The 18,481-nt window shown below is 40.2% G+C and overlaps 1 protein-coding gene across 2 annotated transcripts in view; it reads right to left on the bottom strand.

Annotated features, from left to right (window-relative positions):
• The window catches only part of cdkal1 (CDK5 regulatory subunit associated protein 1-like 1), a 336,709-nt gene that overhangs the window by 273,869 nt on the left and 44,359 nt on the right, over positions 1 to 18,481 (bottom strand). For both annotated transcript variants that reach the window (XM_083918841.1, XM_083918840.1), the window contains exon 4: positions 12,160 to 12,244. In XM_083918841.1, coding sequence (XP_083774967.1) covers positions 12,160 to 12,244 — 85 coding nt within the window. The remainder of the gene's footprint in view (positions 1 to 12,159; positions 12,245 to 18,481) is intronic.

The raw sequence follows: 18,481 nt of genomic DNA, 5'->3' as shown, positions 1-18,481 counted from the left end.
TAGATGCTTAGAGCAGCATAAATTCTCCACGGTAATTATCTAAAATCACATCAGGTAAGAATTACATGGAGTTTAAATTTAATAGTTCCATTTTTAAAATGTATCTATAGGTGATTAATCATATTTGTGGGGGTACCAATAGCATACACACACATCATGACAGAAGCCTGAGGAAAGTCATGTTTAATAAGATCCGGTTGGATGGTGGGAGAGGCTGTTGGCTTAGGCCTTTAGTCCCATACTGTGAGCAGGCCTGCATTTTAGCAGCATACCATCGGGTGCGCACACACATGGACACACACTCAGACTTGCAAACCAAAGCCCCATACTGTGCTGAGACCTGCATTCAAACCCACTTTGTAGAGCAGATGTGACAGGTTGTTTGTGAGAGGAATTCAGCCCACACACACATCAAAATGCACATACAAATGGAATACATCATTAAATATGTGAACTGAAGAAACCGAGAGATGCTCCGACACAGAATCTTTCTGAAATAATCACAACCATCGATCCTGGTCCAGAGGTCTGCTAGTCCTCTAATACTGCGTGCACGTGTATTTCTTCAGTGCATATTCAAAAAGAGTGTGTAGTAAGACATTCAGGCTGCCGTTATAAGCAATGTCCATAGTAATGTTCTGTCCCAATGTTGACCGGATAATAGCACAACAACCTCTGACTTGACATTCAATTACTAGAGCTGTATAAAATTATTTTAACTGCTGTGGAAATGAGGACATAATACCTGGTCTTTAAGCCGATAGAAGCTGATAAAAGTCAAGTCCGTTAGGAACAAGGGTTTAAACATTATTAGCCTTTCATCACATTACATTTATCCCATCTGATTACTGCTTTGTCACTCACCTTCCTGATAAACAAGCTTAAAAAAGGTAAGACTGTTACTTCAATCCTTGCACAAAATTGGTTCTGACTGTTGTTGTGGTTAAATGTCTTGGGTTGAGCAGACACAAAAAGTCGAAACTGACAAAAAATATATACATATTTTAAAAAGATAAGATAAGCGTTCTGGGTCTGGAAAGCTAGATACTGTCCTGATTAATGCTAAATGTCTCTTAATCTCTTAACAGGTTCATGTTAATGTGAGTTAGATAAAAGCTGAAGCTACTGTACCCTGGATGGGGAGATCTTACAGAGTCAAAGAATTTCCTGTTGGGCATCAATCTGCATATTGAGCAGCTGATGGATCAACCACCAACAAATGTTGTTAAAGGCTATTGATAAAGGATTTAACGAGTTTAATGAACACCACAAAATTGACAGAAACGCATGAAATATCAGACTGACATTCCATATAGTGCACAGCAGAATTCTTCTATAATAGCCTCAGTTTTTTCCGAAAGACCAGAGAGTCGGCCTCAAGGTTTCATGGTCTTTACAATGAATGAATCACAGATGTGACAGGGTTGTATGGGTAACAGCAATGGAAAAGAATGCTTGTTTTGACTACGTACTTTAAACTGAATCACATGCCACCTCAAGGGATTTCACCTTAACACCACAAGGGCTGAACAAAACATAATAAGTCAAATTAGAATATGGAGGAAAATAGAACACAAACACCCCAAACTGCTCAAAAGCTGCATCAAGTCTGTTTAACCTCTGTACATTATGTATAATATACACAAGAGAAATCAGTAGCCTGTTGAACTGTGACATGTAGAAGACATTATGTTGTGCTGGTATGCTGTTTTATGAAATACAGAAGGCACCATTACCTCGCACCATACAAGACAAAACACCATGTAATAGAGCAAAGTATAGTCTAACTATGCAGATGAAGACATGGGAAAAGCAAGGTTGTGTACAGGCTGACCCTGGTTCTCATACAGCCCTGGGCTTACTGAGGCTGGCCCATCAACTCTGCTACACTCTCTTCACCTCCCCTCTATTTTCCCTCGGTCTGTCTGTCAGTCCGTCTTTCCCTCTCTGTGACTATTTTTGTGTCTGCGTGTATCCCAAAAATGTAGGCTAATGCCCTGCAGAACTGACAGATTAAATGCCAATCCCTGGGTTGTACCAACACCAGCCCCCGGCAGCAAGCTCTGTGTCTGTGTGCGTGTGCGTGTGCGTGTGTATAGCCAGCTATAAAACCATGCTATGTGTGTCTGCTCGACTGGGTGAACACAGACATAAAAAAACTGCCCTTAGTAAACAACTGTAAAGGTCACTGCAGATTTCAGATTGCTTATACCTCGCTGCCATGTCCTGATGAAAAGGAAACATTTCTGGCCTTAATGTCAGTCACTTTCAGTGTGTCGGTTCATTTAAGACAACATGCTGTAAGGCCAAAATAAACTCCATTCCAAGCTCCATCCATGCATTATAAGCACTGTAAAAAGAAAACACTTGACCACAAAGCAATGTAAGACTTTTGACCAATTCTTGGAAGAACAACCAAGACTAATATACAGTATGCTTATGTGCTTGTGTGAGTTAGCAGTGTCCATTGTTTTCTGAGGTCTTTTCTGGTGTTTTCTCCAAGGTTCTGTCATTCGATAGATTTGTCATTGACAGATTGCAACCTCTGCTTTCAATTCTGGGTTTTAAGCGTAGTTAACACTCAGATACAGGTTTAAAAATTAGGGCTGTTGAATAGCATGCAAATTTTGATTCAGTCTGGATTTAAACACTTGTCATTTTATTTGCAAAGCACAACCCTTTGCCTCCAGTAAATATGTGGTCAGAAATCGATGACATAAAACCACTTGCCCAAAGTCAGTGGACATCTTACTAATCAGCAGATGCAGCCGTGGGCTAGAATGCATGTTCACCACATTTAACTCCTAGGGTTGTAACAATTTCTAAATCCACGATTCCATTTAATTTTCAATATAACCCTAATTTTTAAGTTTGTTTATGTCACAAAGAAAAGCCATTAGATGGCAGAAGGGAACTTTACAACAGTTTCTCAGAGTTAACGAGGTGCACATGAATGCCCACGTGCTTGACCATTCATTGTTTATTTAAATACTTCACAGGAAAGGTAAAATGTTGCCATGCCTGTGACTTAAAAGGCAGCAGGACAATTTAATAGCTCTGTTGTTTCTCCATAATCTCTGACATTGTGTCTTAAAAAGTGCAGCTGTAGGCTACTGGTAAGCTAATGTTGCCCTGTGTCATTAGCTCGCCGTATGCAACCATGGGCTAAGCGACCAAACGCGGTACTGCATCACTTGCCTACTTGAGTGGCGGTCCTGTGCCCAGAAGCACATTCGCCCATTCAGTCGCATACATTGAACGCGGAGATTTCTACATCCGGTAAGTCCTCCTGCGCAGGGCTCCAGTGAGCTGAGGGTCTCTTCACACCCCTTTTTATGAATGTATGGTATATTTTTTTAATATTGTACTGTCATGACAGTAATATGTTGCATCTTCAAAAGTGCAGAATAAAAATGTGACACTGAATTTGAAACAGCGCATTGTAATTTCTGCATCTATTATTGATTTACCGTGTGCTCCTAAAATGTCTGGTTGCGCTACTAAAAATTTGAGGCTGCACCCCTAAAATTTTAAATTGGTGGCCACAGTGCTCCTAGTGAAAAAAAAGTTAGTGTGGAGCCCTGCTACTGCGTTCACGAGAACAAAAAATGGCAGCGTCCTTAAGGGAGCCTGCGCCACTGAGCAGCTTTCCATAGGAATGAATAGGCCCCATTTTGGGATCCGCTGTACATTCTTCATTCTATGTCCATGGCCTGTACGCTACCCTGTGTTGTCTATGTGTCTTATTGATTTTATGTCTTCGATCACATGCAAGTAGACAGTGGTGGAAAAAAATACTACGACAATTAGAGAAAAAAAGAAAACGATATTTTGGATATTCTCTAAATACAAACAACCATAACTCAGACCTTAAACATTATTTACTACTTCAGTTTCATCCTGACACGTGTAGACATGTACCCTCTGTGTAAAGCAGCTCACTTTTCCAAAACATATTTGGCAGCAAGTGGTCTACAATCAATAGCCCTAAATTTGTAAAGCAACTTCAGCCAAGACAAAAGGACACTGAGCCAACAATAGACTGTCCTGCTGCCAAGGACCATAATATATATTCATTGCTCAGCCTACACATCTGTTATAAATACACGGCATAAGCACATACACTTTGGACTTCTTCCAAAAGTTCATTCTGTGTGTTGTGTGTCCTTTTTCAATTAACATTAATGATTTTCCTTCTTAGGGTTGGTTCATGAATATCAAAATTATACTGAAATTAATGTAAATATAATGTGGGAATGCCGCATTTTGAAACAGAAGTACACAACTGTGAGTTGGGTTCTAATTCATTGAGCTTACATTCCCTGGATCATACAAATTACTGGAGACAGCCAAGTGGAGAAATCGCGAACACACACACACGCACACGCACATGCACACGCACGCGCACACACACGTTAATTACATGCTGTTGAGCAACTGTTTTTTTAATACATTCTGCATTCATTGATTTGAGAGGTCTCCGACACTGAAATATGCTATAGATTTTGGCATTTCAAACAAACACACATGCACATCCAAATATCCATACTAATTGACTTTTTAGCATTCAAAAGCTGCTTCATTAGCAGTTTATGCTAGTGCGTCCCTACTAAAGGAGTAAACAGCAGGGCAGAGTACACCATTACTCTAAAAAAGAAGCTGGAACGAATCCCATCTCCCACACATGTCAACTCAACCCTGCATGCTAAACAAAATGATACAAGCCAGCCTCATTTCACAAACTGCTGAGGGCAACTACACAGAAAGGAGATATTAAGTAAATTAATAATGAAGCGAACTTTGAGATCACCGTAATCACAGATTACCTAAAAAATGATTCCTTTAGCAAGACATAAATGCCACTATAGATTTAACCTAAACCAATAAAAAAAACTTGTGTGCTTAGTTCTACTGGCGTAAAGAAAATCAACACACAAACACACACAATGCAGATTCAAAAGTAACCTTTGTTTTCAGCTTGAGGACCAATCAATATTAATGAGTGGTTTTTCAATGCAGAAGTTACAGAATATATATACACACATATACACCAACGCCATATGCATATCTGCTACCATTCTCTCACAGGGTAACCACACACACGCACACAACACTCCCACAAGCTGCCTGGGCATCCATCCACCTGCCAAACCACGCACACAAATGCAACTCCTTATCCCCCTCACTTGGCATGGATGTCAAATGAGCCCCAGTTCTCCAGAAGTAATAAACCGTCTTTTCACTGTGTCTCTCCAAACCATGATAGACGACTACTGAAAGCCCCTTTGCTTCCATTTTAAACCCCTCAACTCATTTACGAGGACACTGATTGTTACTTCAGTGACCATGTGTATGTGTTTGTGTTGGTTGTACATAATGTCCCACATGCCTCTGTCATGGGGATTATTTGTTTTACACACTAATGTACACACACACAAACAAACGCATCAGTAAAATTGAACAACATGACAATATGGACTACAAAATGTCTCTCACTACAAGCTAATGTGGGCTAATGAATTCCCACACATTCACTGCTCCTCCTTAAACACAGATCTCAAAAAGAAAATGTAACTGTAAACCTAACATGCACAGTTAAAGAGTTTAGGGCTGAAGCTATCAATTATTTTAGTAATTTAGTATTCTATCTATATAACGAATACTTTTGCTTAATTAAAGAGAAATTGTTAATATACAAAAGAATAAAAGACATGTCTCTTAAAATTAACAGCTAATTGTTTCTCTTTTTTTTTTTAAATCTAAATTTTTATTGCTTAAATTGCATACAATATTATCAGTCAAAAAACAGAATCGATTGAGGGCATTTAAGTGCAATATCCAAGCAATATAAAAGTGAGTCCGCAACAACAGACTTTTGGACAGAGGAGATCCATGGGTCCCGTATCATCTGCTGTGCGCAGTATATTTACATAGCAAAGAATTTGGATGGATGTTTTTTGTAATCTTGGTGCTTGAGTTACTCTGGGAATATTTTTAGCCCCAATAAAGTTATTTCAGACAGACCTTTCCTTTCCTTCCTTAAGGGTGATCTGGCCGGTCTCCTTTAACATTAACTTGGTGCTATGAGAAAGCCTAACAGAATGGGTAATGACAGAACATCAAGCTGACCATCTCAGCGTAGCACAGCGTGTTACTTAACATGCAGATTGATGACCTCCAACTCCATCTCAAAATAGAGGAGTCAGAGAGGTGAGATGTGCACAAGTACAATTTAGCAGTCAGCATTCGAGGTGAATACATTATTACACCATCCAATGAAACCATCGCCTTTGTCAGAGCTGGGGACAAGCCCACCACGGCCAGAAGAACATCCTCTGCAGGCATCCTGACGTCTGCAAGAGACTGGCAGTTGTTGGTGGACCTTGAAAGACAGCTGAAGTTCCCCAGCCATATTGCAGTTACCACCCTGCGACCAGACATTGTCCTCGTGTCGGAGTCCACCAAACAAGCAGTGCTACTGGAGCTGACAGTCCCGAGGGAAGATCGCTTGGAAGAAGCCTTCGAGAGGAAGCTCTCCAAGTACGCAGGACTGGTCAGCGACTGTCAGCTGGCTGGCTGGAGAGCAAGGTGTTTCCCTGTGGAGGTTGGTTGCAGAGGATTTGCAGCCCGTTCCTTGGCCAGAGCCTACAGTAGTTTAGGCATCGATGGAGAGAGGAGAAGGAGAGCCATCCGCAGTACCACGGAAGCGGCAGAAAGGGCCTCAAGATGGCTGTGGCTCAAAAGAGGAGATCCATGGAGTCATGGTAGCTAGCTAGCCGTCTGGACACAAGCCGGGACTTGATCAAACCCGGCTGGGTTACCTGGAGGAGGGCGTATGATAGTTGAAAGACCCGAAACGTCCAGTGAATCCAGGAACATCACTGATGATGTGTCTAGACTAGGCATCAGTAGATGTATGTACACAGTACACCTTTAAAAAACACACATAACAGACAAACAAACCTCTACCATTTTATGTGGAGAGCTTCTTGAGAAGGCAAAAACACAATAAAAGCCAGTCTCATAAGTAATAGTATACTGATACCTTAAATGGGAACCGTCATCACTATTGAGTGGACTACAATAGTCACTTTATACAGTATATTCAATAATGAATGAATTATAAATTATAGTTGTGAATTTTAAACATGTCAAAAGTTTACAGATTACTAAAATTACTTAATTAAAATACAATAAATATGAAATAAAATTAATGTAATACTATAGTTTAAGCACTACACTTTGCTTCTAGTTGCCTGCGATATGAATAGCCTTGTTGTTGAAGTCAGCTAGTGTTTCCCTTTTATTGCCATAGAAGCAGTACGGTGAGATGAATCTGCTTTTCTAAAATCTTTAGGATCTCAAAAGCCTGTGGTGAAGTAAGAATTTTACTGATGTGAAATATGGCTTTTTACCTGTGAAAAGGTTGAACTATCACCAACCCCAAAGAAAGTACTCTGGAAAGTCCTTGGCAACAAAGTAATTGCTTAGAATCTGCAGTTACCCAATTGTGGAAGAGATGCAAGAAGAATGGACCAACATCAAACCAGAGCAGTGGGAGAAACTAGTGATGTCCTGTGGATGTGCTGAAGTCAGTCTAAGCGAGGGCCTCTGCACTTCCTATTTATTTTTTAATCATATAGCCCAAAGAAAACACTGTTTAAATATTCTCTTCTTCTCTTCTGTCTTATTTTGCTCACTATTTTCTACACAAAAGGTTTTTGTTGAAGTGACTTGGTTATTTAAAATTAAAAAAAGACATGCTGTGGTATAACCATAGCCGATATTCTATCAAATTCTGAACATCAAAAGATAACAGTATTTCAGAATAAATTAAGTATAATAATTTGTTCTCTAATTAAGATCTCCAGTGCATTACTTATAACAAGTAGTTAAAGGTTATAGTTCAGAGCTTCTCAAGTGAGGTTGTATGAGGTACACTACCCTACAGTAGACGGGAGTGAGCATGCCCTCAGTTTAAGGAAGCAGGCAGGAGGACAGACACAGAAGCTAAGCAATATACTGCTGGGAAAGGGGTCAGCAGCTAAATGTATTTTAGACACCGAAAGAATAAATATATCTCCTTAAGTGTAAGTGAAACCAAATATATGAGCCTAGTACATTAACAAGAGGAATTTAAATTGAATACTTTGTATTTGATCAGCCTACTAAAAAGTGGGCGGATTAAGAGTTTAGCGCAATACAGAGTTATAGAGCAGAGGACTGTGGGCTCGAAACACGCCGACAGAAGATGGACAAGGGAGAGTTGTAAGGGACTTTCAGCCAGCTCTGTGTCGGCGCAAGCAGAGCTTTCCACACTTCTGCAGGTAAAAGTCGGCATGTACTGCCCACCTGCAGCACCATAAAGTCTGACCGAAGCCTCCCTGAAATAGACCTCTGCCACACTGTATTAGAAATAAAAAAGCTGATTAAGTACTGTAACCCCAGTTCTATTAATATTGGTGTTGTTTGCCCAATGATATCCAAACACACATTGATTCTCTATCCATATTGCTCTGTTAGCCTACCATAATTACTAGTGGTCCCACAAAGTGTGAAGTGTGTTTTTATTTATGACCGCTGTGGCTAGCTAGTCGCCCGAAGTCTCATTTGATTGGATTGAGTTTTGTAAATGCCCCTGAGTGCACACTTGTCATCAAACATTTGAAACTGGGGTTTTGACATAAAAGTACTCTGAGATGTTTTTTATATAAACCAAGAGATGAAAGAACAATCAACACAGGGGCACAGAGTTAAAACTGGGAAAATGCGTTTTTCATTTCACCGGGACTAAGTTTATGTAGGCGCAACTGAAGCCATTATCTATGCTCTCTTCAAAGCCTCCAGGAGTTGCTGATCTACCGCTGCCTTAATCGATTAGTGTGATTCTGGTGTTGTGTGACTTTGGTGTTTTTCAAGGTTTAGGAAATAACACAATTGACCGATCGAGGCAGCAGTAGACCAGCAACTCCTGTGTTCTGTGAGGTAAAATTACTCTTTTCGTTTGGGGGCTTTGATGAGAGCAGAGATAACGGCTTCAGTACATAAACTTTAACATGGCTGTCTGAGAGCAATGTAAGGGAGAGAAAACTTTCTAAATATAATATAAACTGATATTGATTTTTTTTCTGGTGACTAAAATCCGTTTAGCCGCTGCCTACATCCACAGCAGTAGATTGCTTAGCATATTTGTCAGTACTCTTTTCTGCTTCTCCAAACTGGGGGCGTGCCAACCTCTTCTAGTGCACACACTGACTTTACTGACTTTTGACTGACTTTTATATAAATTACCTCATACAACTACACCTCAAAATATCACAACTATCCCTTTAAGAGTTAGATTTAAGATGTCAACAGACTAAATAAAAAAAAAGAATAAAAGAATAGTTTTAAAGAAATAGGACTACCGGATATGCGACCCCATCCTGTTAAAGTGTGTGTGAATTATAAGTGTGTGTGTATGTCTGTTTGTGGTACCAGGAGGTGCAGACATAACGGCCAGCGTGTGACTGGGCGCGAGGCAGCCCGTGTGCTTGTCTTCTCCTCTCATTTTTTCTCTGTCAATCATGTGAAAAGAATCCAAAGAAAAAAGAAAAAAAAAGAAAACTTAAGTGGCCATTTGGATTTGCTTTGATCCCATACCCCCCTCATTTTGTGTCTCCATCATGTAGGCAGCAAGTGATGAAAGAAAAAAACTCTCACATTCCTCCTGTGTGTGCGTGTGTGCGTGTGTGTGTGTGTGTGTGTGTGTGTGTGTGTGTGTGTGTGTGTGTGTGTGTGTGTGTGTGCGTGTGTGTGTGTGTGTCTTCCAATGAATAGAGCATTAATTGCATTAGCATTACAGCTGGGTGAATTGCAGTTAAAGAAAAATGCTGGCAACAACATGGAAGACATTTTCAAAGTCCTGAAGTCTGTTATTATTTTGTGCATTTCAACTGAAAAATTGTTTGCGTAAAAATTGGCATGACAAAAAGAGTGAAAGACAAAGTGAGCATGAAGAGACGGCCGAAACTGAAAGACAGGAAGATTGCATGGAAGAAGTTGGCCATGTGGAATTATTCAGCCTTGAAAATGCAATATCACATTATCATATGTTATTCTGTACTGATCATTCAGATATCAGAAATGTAAAATGTGAGAGATGATAAATTGATGCTTTTTGCATTCAGCGTAACATGCAAATGTTTGATAGGAGCCTACAATTTGTCTATTCAAACATGTCAGGTCATGAAACTGAAAGCTCTTTCCTCTGTTTTGCTAGAGGTTGAAAAAGCCAGAGTAATGTGTAGTCTCCCTCCATTCACTGTGGATACATAGTGTAGGTGTACCTTTATCTTTATGTCTATAGAAGGTCAAAATCAGAATTTTGCAAAGCACAAAGAAACCTATTGAAATTGTTCTGTGTGCTCAACAATCCAAAACCTAATGATCTATTTACCATTATATAAAGCCAAAGAAGCTGGAAACAGCAGGCATCTGGCGTGTGTTGCTTGAAAAGAAGTGACTTAAAATACTGTTGATTGGCCAATCAGCTAATCGATTAATCAACTTATTTCAGCTCTTAATTAGTGACCTGGCAAAATGAAAGAGCATATCTATCTAAAATAAAAGTAGAACATAAACAGTCAATATGATCATTTAAAATATGGTGATACTTACTTGATGGCATCTGACTTATTTTGTTAAGATCCAGAGTTCTGAGCTGAAGTGAATCTTAAAACTGTTTTTAAGAGCAAAATCCTGATTTTTACATACAGTCTCCCAGTGACTAATTTCTCTCTCACCGCCATAAAAGCACACACCTGCCAGGTGTGTGGTTGTGTGTGTGAGTGTGTGTGTGTCCCTGACAGATGAAAATGAATCAAAATGCAAAGCAGTTTCTGGCTTAATTTCTCGGTGTTTGTGCAAATATCTTTTTCGCTCCCACTGTTTCGAGTGTGTGTGTTTGTTTCAACAATACAGTGAGCTGGTAGTGGAACCGTGAGTAGGTGGAAACTGTCAGAGGGGAACAAGCTGAAAAACTGCAAAACACACACACACACACACACACACCTATTTGTTTTTGCTGTTAGCATCAATGACTTGGTCAGACAGTTAGAATTTTGAGCAAGGAGGTATATTTTTGACCTTTGGACCTAACCTTAACACTGCAGCTCACTCTCTTGCATCCATACAGTAGAGTGCGGATCTCCATTTGTTTTTAATAGAGCCGTTTGCTGGAATGTATTTTTCTGATAGCAGTTCTCGATCACCTGCGTCTCCTATTGAAGGGTTAACGGTTCCATGGTGAGGAGTCTGGCCTATTTTACGTTACTTTAACTAAGGAGGTAAAGCTCACGCACGCACGCACGCACGCACGCACGCACGCACGCACGCACGCACGCACGCACGCACGCACGCACGCACGCACGCACGCACGCACGCACGCACGCACGCACGCACGCACGCACGCACGCACGCACGCACGCACGCACGCACGCACGCACGCACGCACGCACGCACGCACGCACACACACACACACACACACACACACACACACACACACACACACACACACACACACACACACACACACACACACACACACACACACACACACACACACACACACACACACACACACACACACACACACACACACACACACACACACACACACACACACACACACACACACACACACACACACACACACACACACACACACACACACACACACTTGTGCATGAGAAAGTGTGTGTTGCATCGAAAAACCTGAATGACAACAGCAAAAATGTTAAAAATGCATAATAACTACTTTTTTGTTTTGGGCTACACTGGCTATTTGCTTTCTCAAAACCATGATTTTAAATTCTGACTGAATCATTTTATCTCATACAAAATGACATGGGGCCTACTCATAAACTTGTTAATGCACCTTGATGTAACATGCAGTGTTACAGTGGATAGTCCAGAAATAAGAAAGTGCTTTCAGATCATCTGAATCCTATACTTCTAATTCCAGCAGCCAATCAAACTAGTCTGGATGGATTTATTCCATCACAATATATGCCAAAACATTTTTCATCAGCTGCCTTATTTTCATGAAAAGCCTGAAACTATTTTCTACATCAAATTGTGACAAAGTGATTGTGTGGACATTTTGTGTTTGTCAGTACTTGATTGAGTTTCTGAAGTGGTCCTCTGCAGGGTTTTTCACAGTGCAGCTGTTGAGCACCCAAAGGTCAGCGTCTGTTGGGTCATCTATTGAAAGAGACAAAATACATTTTTAGATAATATTTTTCATGGAACAAAATCACAAGCATGAATTTATAAAGAAAAGCAATCAAATTTTTTAATAAAGTTGAAAAATTCAACAAAGCATAGTTAATTGTTAAAAAGCAGAACTACTTAATCAGTCTCTGGCACAGTTCCTTTGCTTCTGGAGCACGCAGTGGGTCAAAAGTCACACCTAAATTATCCAACTTGTATCAGTCTCTAAATTGTGTAAAAATAATTCTAATTCTCTTATAGAACTACAACACTAATGATCATTAAGACCTTAACAGTCTTCAAGGTTTCCCTATCCCTTGCTTGCCAGGAGCTAATCCAGAAGGCTGAAGCAGGGGACTAGATTTCATCTGTAAAGGCCTCCTTTAAGTCAGAGTCAAGCAGAGTTGATTTTAGCTTGCATTGGTTGTTTTTCATGGGGCTTTGAAAGGTTTGGCACTTCTAATGCTTCAAGTTCCCTCTGCCTTGACTCAAATAAACCAAATGTTTTAATAGGTTTTTTTTTCTTTCTTTTAACTTAAAAATGTACAACACTATGGCAATGCCAACCATTTTTTAATGTGCTGTCTCAATGAAGTTGTTTTTAGTATGGAGAATTTAAAGTCATAAAAAGAAACCCACAAAGCTCCTCTGACACAATAAGGTGTACATGCTGGATTATAAAATGTGTGTTCATTGGCTGTGACCATGGTTGCTTTGCATGGTATCCTCAAACATGAAGATTGGCAGTTGCCGCTAAAATGATGAATAAGAAATGTATCTGCCATTTTACTCCATAGAATTCCTATTTGTTTTTGCTGTTAGCATCAATGACTTGGTCAGACAGTTAGAATTTTGAGCAAGGAGGTATATTTTTGACCTTTGGACCTAACCTTAACACTGCAGCTCACTCTCTTGCATCCATACAGTAGAGTGCGGATCTCCATTAGTTTTTAATAGAGCCGTTTGCTGGAATGTATTTTTCTGATAGCAGTTCTCGATCACCTGCGTCTCCTATTGAAGGGTTAACGGTTCCATGGTGAGGAGTCTGGCCTATTTTACGTTACTTTAACTAAGGAGGTAACACACACACACACACGTGTTGTGATGTAAGCTCAGCTGCACTGCCAGGAGAGCTGTCACACACAGACACACATCATTTTTGGGGGGTGGGGGGTATGGCACAGCGGTGGAGGGGAGCTAGAGGCCTGCTCCTTCACGCCACATTGAACCAGATATTTCACTTAGAATCCACTTCCCTGCTGCAGTCAAGCATAGACATACTGCACTCGTACTATATTTCCTGCATTTGATACACAGCCACACACAGAAGGTCCAAGGATGCTGAGAAAAGAGGAGATTATCAACCACACCACACCTTGCCTTAGGAAACCCTCCTTCTCAACCTGTCACTGTGTGAATAACACACACACGCAAGCACAGTTCTAGACCAAGAACAACAGTATTCACATGAGACGCAAAGTTAAAAGTCTTCCCTATCGTTCTTATTGTGTCTGTGTAATCAATATCTTAGTTGCACATGCAAACTTTACATAGAAGGAAAAATAAAGATGAAAGATCTATTGCAGTGTCACTAATATCAGGGTGTCTTCAAGTTGACTTAGAAACCTTTAAAACTAAAGTTTGAAATAAGACAAAGACAAATAGGAAAAAAAATCTGAGAGAAAATTTGCCTTTCACAAATTTTAAATCAGAATGTTTTAAGGTTATATTGCATAGTAAAATATTGTTAGTACTTTTCACCAGCTGTAGATGGCCTGAACCACTTGATCTATTGAAATGTGAAAACACATGGTATGTTTAATGATTGTATCAGACAGTAAGCAAGACTCAATGAAGTCTTATAAAAACAGTTGTGCAGCTGCACAACTTGTAAAAGCACAAACATAATTTGAGTCACACTGGAAGGACATGAATCACGTGTTGGCTTTGGGTTTGTTTGTGTGGACCTTTGTGTGTTGAAGGGAATCATCTTTTTTGGGAGGACAATGAACAGGAAAAAAAAAAAAATATGATGTTATCCTAAAGCTTCAAATTCTAAACTATGAAATATGTGTGCGTGTATAGGTTAGAGAGAAAGTGCGAGCGAGACAATACGTTCAGCTTGCAAAGGGTTCCCATTATGCCTACCTTTATTTGTCATTCACACACACACAGGACTAGTGGGAGTGGTCTCAGCTGTGTGGTTGCTGTCTCCTCTGTCCCGTGGGAGGCTTTCCAGACCAACAATAACAAGCTCTCAATCTCGCGCGCACACACACACACACACACACACACACACACACACACACACACACACACACACACACACACACACACACACACACACACACACACACACACACACACACACACACACACACACACACACACACACACACACACACACACACACACACACACACACACACACACACACACACACACACACACACACACACACACACACACACACACACACACACACACACACACCTTACCAGAACACAGATACAGTAAAAGGGAACTACAGCAAACAGTAAAACTAAAATATGCTGGTTAAAGGCCTTTATTTTAAATCATATTTTTGTTTCTGAGTTTATGAATCAGATGGAATAGGGTTTAACATTATTGTTAAGTGGGTCAAAAATTATTCATCCCCATAATTTGGGGGGCATCCACCATTGCTGTGCTTACCCATGACAGATGTTATACAACTAGCTCTTGTTCACATTATTTTCAAATACTTGTTTTTCATCTCTGAAGCAAGACAGCCATGGACTCTATCTAAATGCCCTACTAACAACACAGTTTCTGGTATTTGTAGCGTTAACCCTCTCTGGCCTTTTCAGTCAAGTGACAACAGCAGCAGCTGTTGTTGATCCAGCATTGGATCAGCATGGCAGATACACACTGCAAGTACAACAGACCATCCCCATCCAGTGGCAAAAGGTTAACATGATCAAACTTCAGCAGCAGAAATTAAGAAGATCTGAGACAGTTAACATTGGTGGCACGACTGCTGGGGATCAAAGCCACCACCAGGCGTTGAAATTAATCAAGGCAGCAGCTGCTTCTCAGTCAGAAAGGGCATTATAGAAGTGTAATCTCAAGTCACTGTCAACAACTTTAAATTCCCACCTTGTTTTCCGTATAAGGAGTCCAGCTTTAATCATTGCTTTTGCTTGTCATTTCTTTAATACGAAGACAAGAATATTTTACAACTGTCCCTTTTGTGGATGACAATGCTTGTTTACAATTATTGGAGTAAACGCAAACAGTAGGGCTGCCCCCGACCAAGGATATTCTTGGTCGACTAGTGGTCGTCATTTAGAGCGATTAGTCGACTAATCAACGCATGTATTTTTCTTGCAAAGTTTACATGTGACCTTCTTGGGTACTACCTTGTTCTTTTCAAAGTCATCCCATATTTAAGACAATTTTCCCGACATGATTGGCTATTAATAGTTAACTGTCTAACCGCAGTGTTGAAGGGACCTGCCGTGTTAAAAAACAACTCTGAAAGTGAGTGAGTGTCACGATTTATCGTATCTGGCCCTTCAATTAAAGGACAGCCACCAGTCACACAGATTTTCACTTAATTTTGACAAGTCATGGCTCTAAATGTTTGTTTTTCTTTCCTGTGACCACTGGACTAATGAAATTGTGGTCGGCTAATGATGTTTTTGGTAGGGGGACGCCCTAGCAAACTGAGAGATCTGACTCCGGAAATAGTGACCACAGAGGAAATATTGAAAGTGTGATGTTAAATGTATTAGTGCAAGCGACTGACATTCCCACATTTACTATTACAGGCACACCAAGTGGCTGAGTGTGAATGGAGACACCGTTGAACACTAACTCAATACCTTGATTTAATGTACATTTATTAAGGATCTGGTTAAATAACACAGTGACCCATACTTTAAAAGGGCAATAATCATAAAGTCATAAATAAAACATAAAGCTTGGGTTGGCAAAAATTCCATAAAAGCCATTGATGCCCGCCACATTTCCTGGAAGATTTTAATGTCCTGTCAAATGTGGAAAATTCCAGTCACATATTATCTGTGTTTACTGAGATTAAAACAATTAACATATAAGAACGACATCATGTAGCATATAGATTTATTATAAATCTAGGCTACTTTTGCTTTTATCATATTCCAAATAAAATCAGTCCCATCAATAGATCCATGTGTAAAATAACACTAGTTTAAAAGATAAATGTTATGCTGTGTCAGACAGAGTCTGTGTTTCAAGATGGATCCGGTGGGTTGCCAACATCACCACAGATCCCTGATGCACTGAGGACAGTCCGCCACAGTTGACTGCCGCCCCAGGAGCAGAGGGAAACGTCACTCCCAGCAGGGAGAGAGGGTCCTGGGGGCACCAAGTCCAAGGACCCATTAAGTGGCGAGATTTGGGGGAGGGATGTTGTAAAGTTCACGTCCGGAGCCACGTGCCACCTTCGCCCCAGCCAGGGCCTTTCCGCACCTACGTAGTGGCATACCGCCATGATCTGCCAAGCTGAAACTCCCAGGCAGACTGAGCAGGTACCACCCACCCAAGTGTAAAAATATGTTTGCATCATTATGAAGTAGTGGCAGCAGTCTAGCTGGCTCATAACAGCATAGCGCGCTACTGCCAACTTGTAATAAAATAATTTATGTTCCCTACAGGCTCTTATCTCACAAAACAAAATATACACAGCATAACATAATTTTCCGTCTGTACTTCAATTATGATCCAGAAGCTTGAAATGAATGACTAGTAATATGTACAGGTGACTGTATAAATCGCATAATATGCCTGTGCTTGTCTAGTGGGAGGGGCTTAGGAAAGAAATGGGAAAGCTGCAGGAAGACTATATTCAAATTCTGGCTTTTGTTTTGCTTTTCCATATTTTTCAACTTTAAGGAATAATCATTGTGGCAGGGAATATTGAGCACGATTTCAAGGCTCCCTTTTCCTAATTTATGATTTAAATCTTATAATCAGAGACAGTTATATCCAGCAATTTAATCACAACAGTACCAAAATCAACCTTAATCGAATGGCAAAGCAGTGTTGTTTTAAGCCACATAACTACATTTAAGATAAACAGCAACCAAAAAAAATCCTTCCTCTGTCTCTTTTATTCACTTGTGAAGTGTAAAATATTATCAAGCTCCATCACTTTGCAGCACTTAGACATTGCTGCAAATCTCATTCAAAATGCAAAAAACAAATCTTTTGGGAGGGATTGTGAGTATGTGGGTTTATTAAACTTAGAACACTGCAAGAAACTCTGCATGGGCTTGATCGTAGTAAAGTAAAACATTTATTAATATAGTTTGAATGAGATGCAAACTCCCCTCTGATATCACTGAATATTTGAGATAGTCAGTCAGGTCAAATAACTTTTCCTGTGCTGCCTAATTTTCAGACAGTGCTAGCAATGTCTAATGATGCATTAAAGGGACGTCATGCTGAGGTAAATTAGAACCGAAATGGGAAAGTAAAGACTGACATTGATGGGTATAAAATGACACAAGAAATCATACGTCGCCACAGCTGCTGCCATAAATTACTGCCTGGAGACACACTTATTCCTCCATGAAAAGGGAGGAAAATCACTTAGAGGAATAACACCACAGTCAATGGCCTGCGCTGACAAAGGCTGTCACGCTCTCAGTGACAGTTGCTTCTGCTGAGCGAACTTTATCTCATTTTCAAACTTATCTAGCCATAATTGCCATTGTTCCTACCACAAAAATGCATTGTACTGGCTGTCATTAGCAGACTTGGCCCAGCAGTGATAATAATGATCTTAATGATGACTCTGAATGTATTGTGCATTACTAAAAGCCAGATGTTTACATGTTGCAAAAATAATGTGCAGTTTAGTCATGAATAAATTGGTGCACAAGGCAGTGGACAATGTAACTCTTAAAAGGAAGGCATTAGGCTGCAAGACTGTGTGTTGACAGTCTAGAGTAGATTTACTTTTAGGGAGCATGTTAAATTAATAATTCATGGGCCACGGAGTCTGTGTGTTTTTCAGTTCATCTCCGGAGCCTGGGGTGACCTTTAATGACTTAGCATTTAAGTGCAAATAAATTAGTACCACGCAAAGAAATGCTTGGGAAATCTCTGGAAAGTTAAATTTGCATAAGATTTGCAAATGTATGAAGATGCAGCCAATGACGGGGGAGGGATGTGGTTATTTTTGCAAATCATGGCCATCAG

The sequence above is a fragment of the Echiichthys vipera genome, assembly GCF_963691815.1.
Source record: "Echiichthys vipera genome assembly, chromosome: 8".
Lineage (NCBI taxonomy): Eukaryota > Metazoa > Chordata > Actinopteri > Perciformes > Trachinidae > Echiichthys > Echiichthys vipera.
This window is presented reverse-complemented; position numbering and strand designations above follow the sequence as displayed.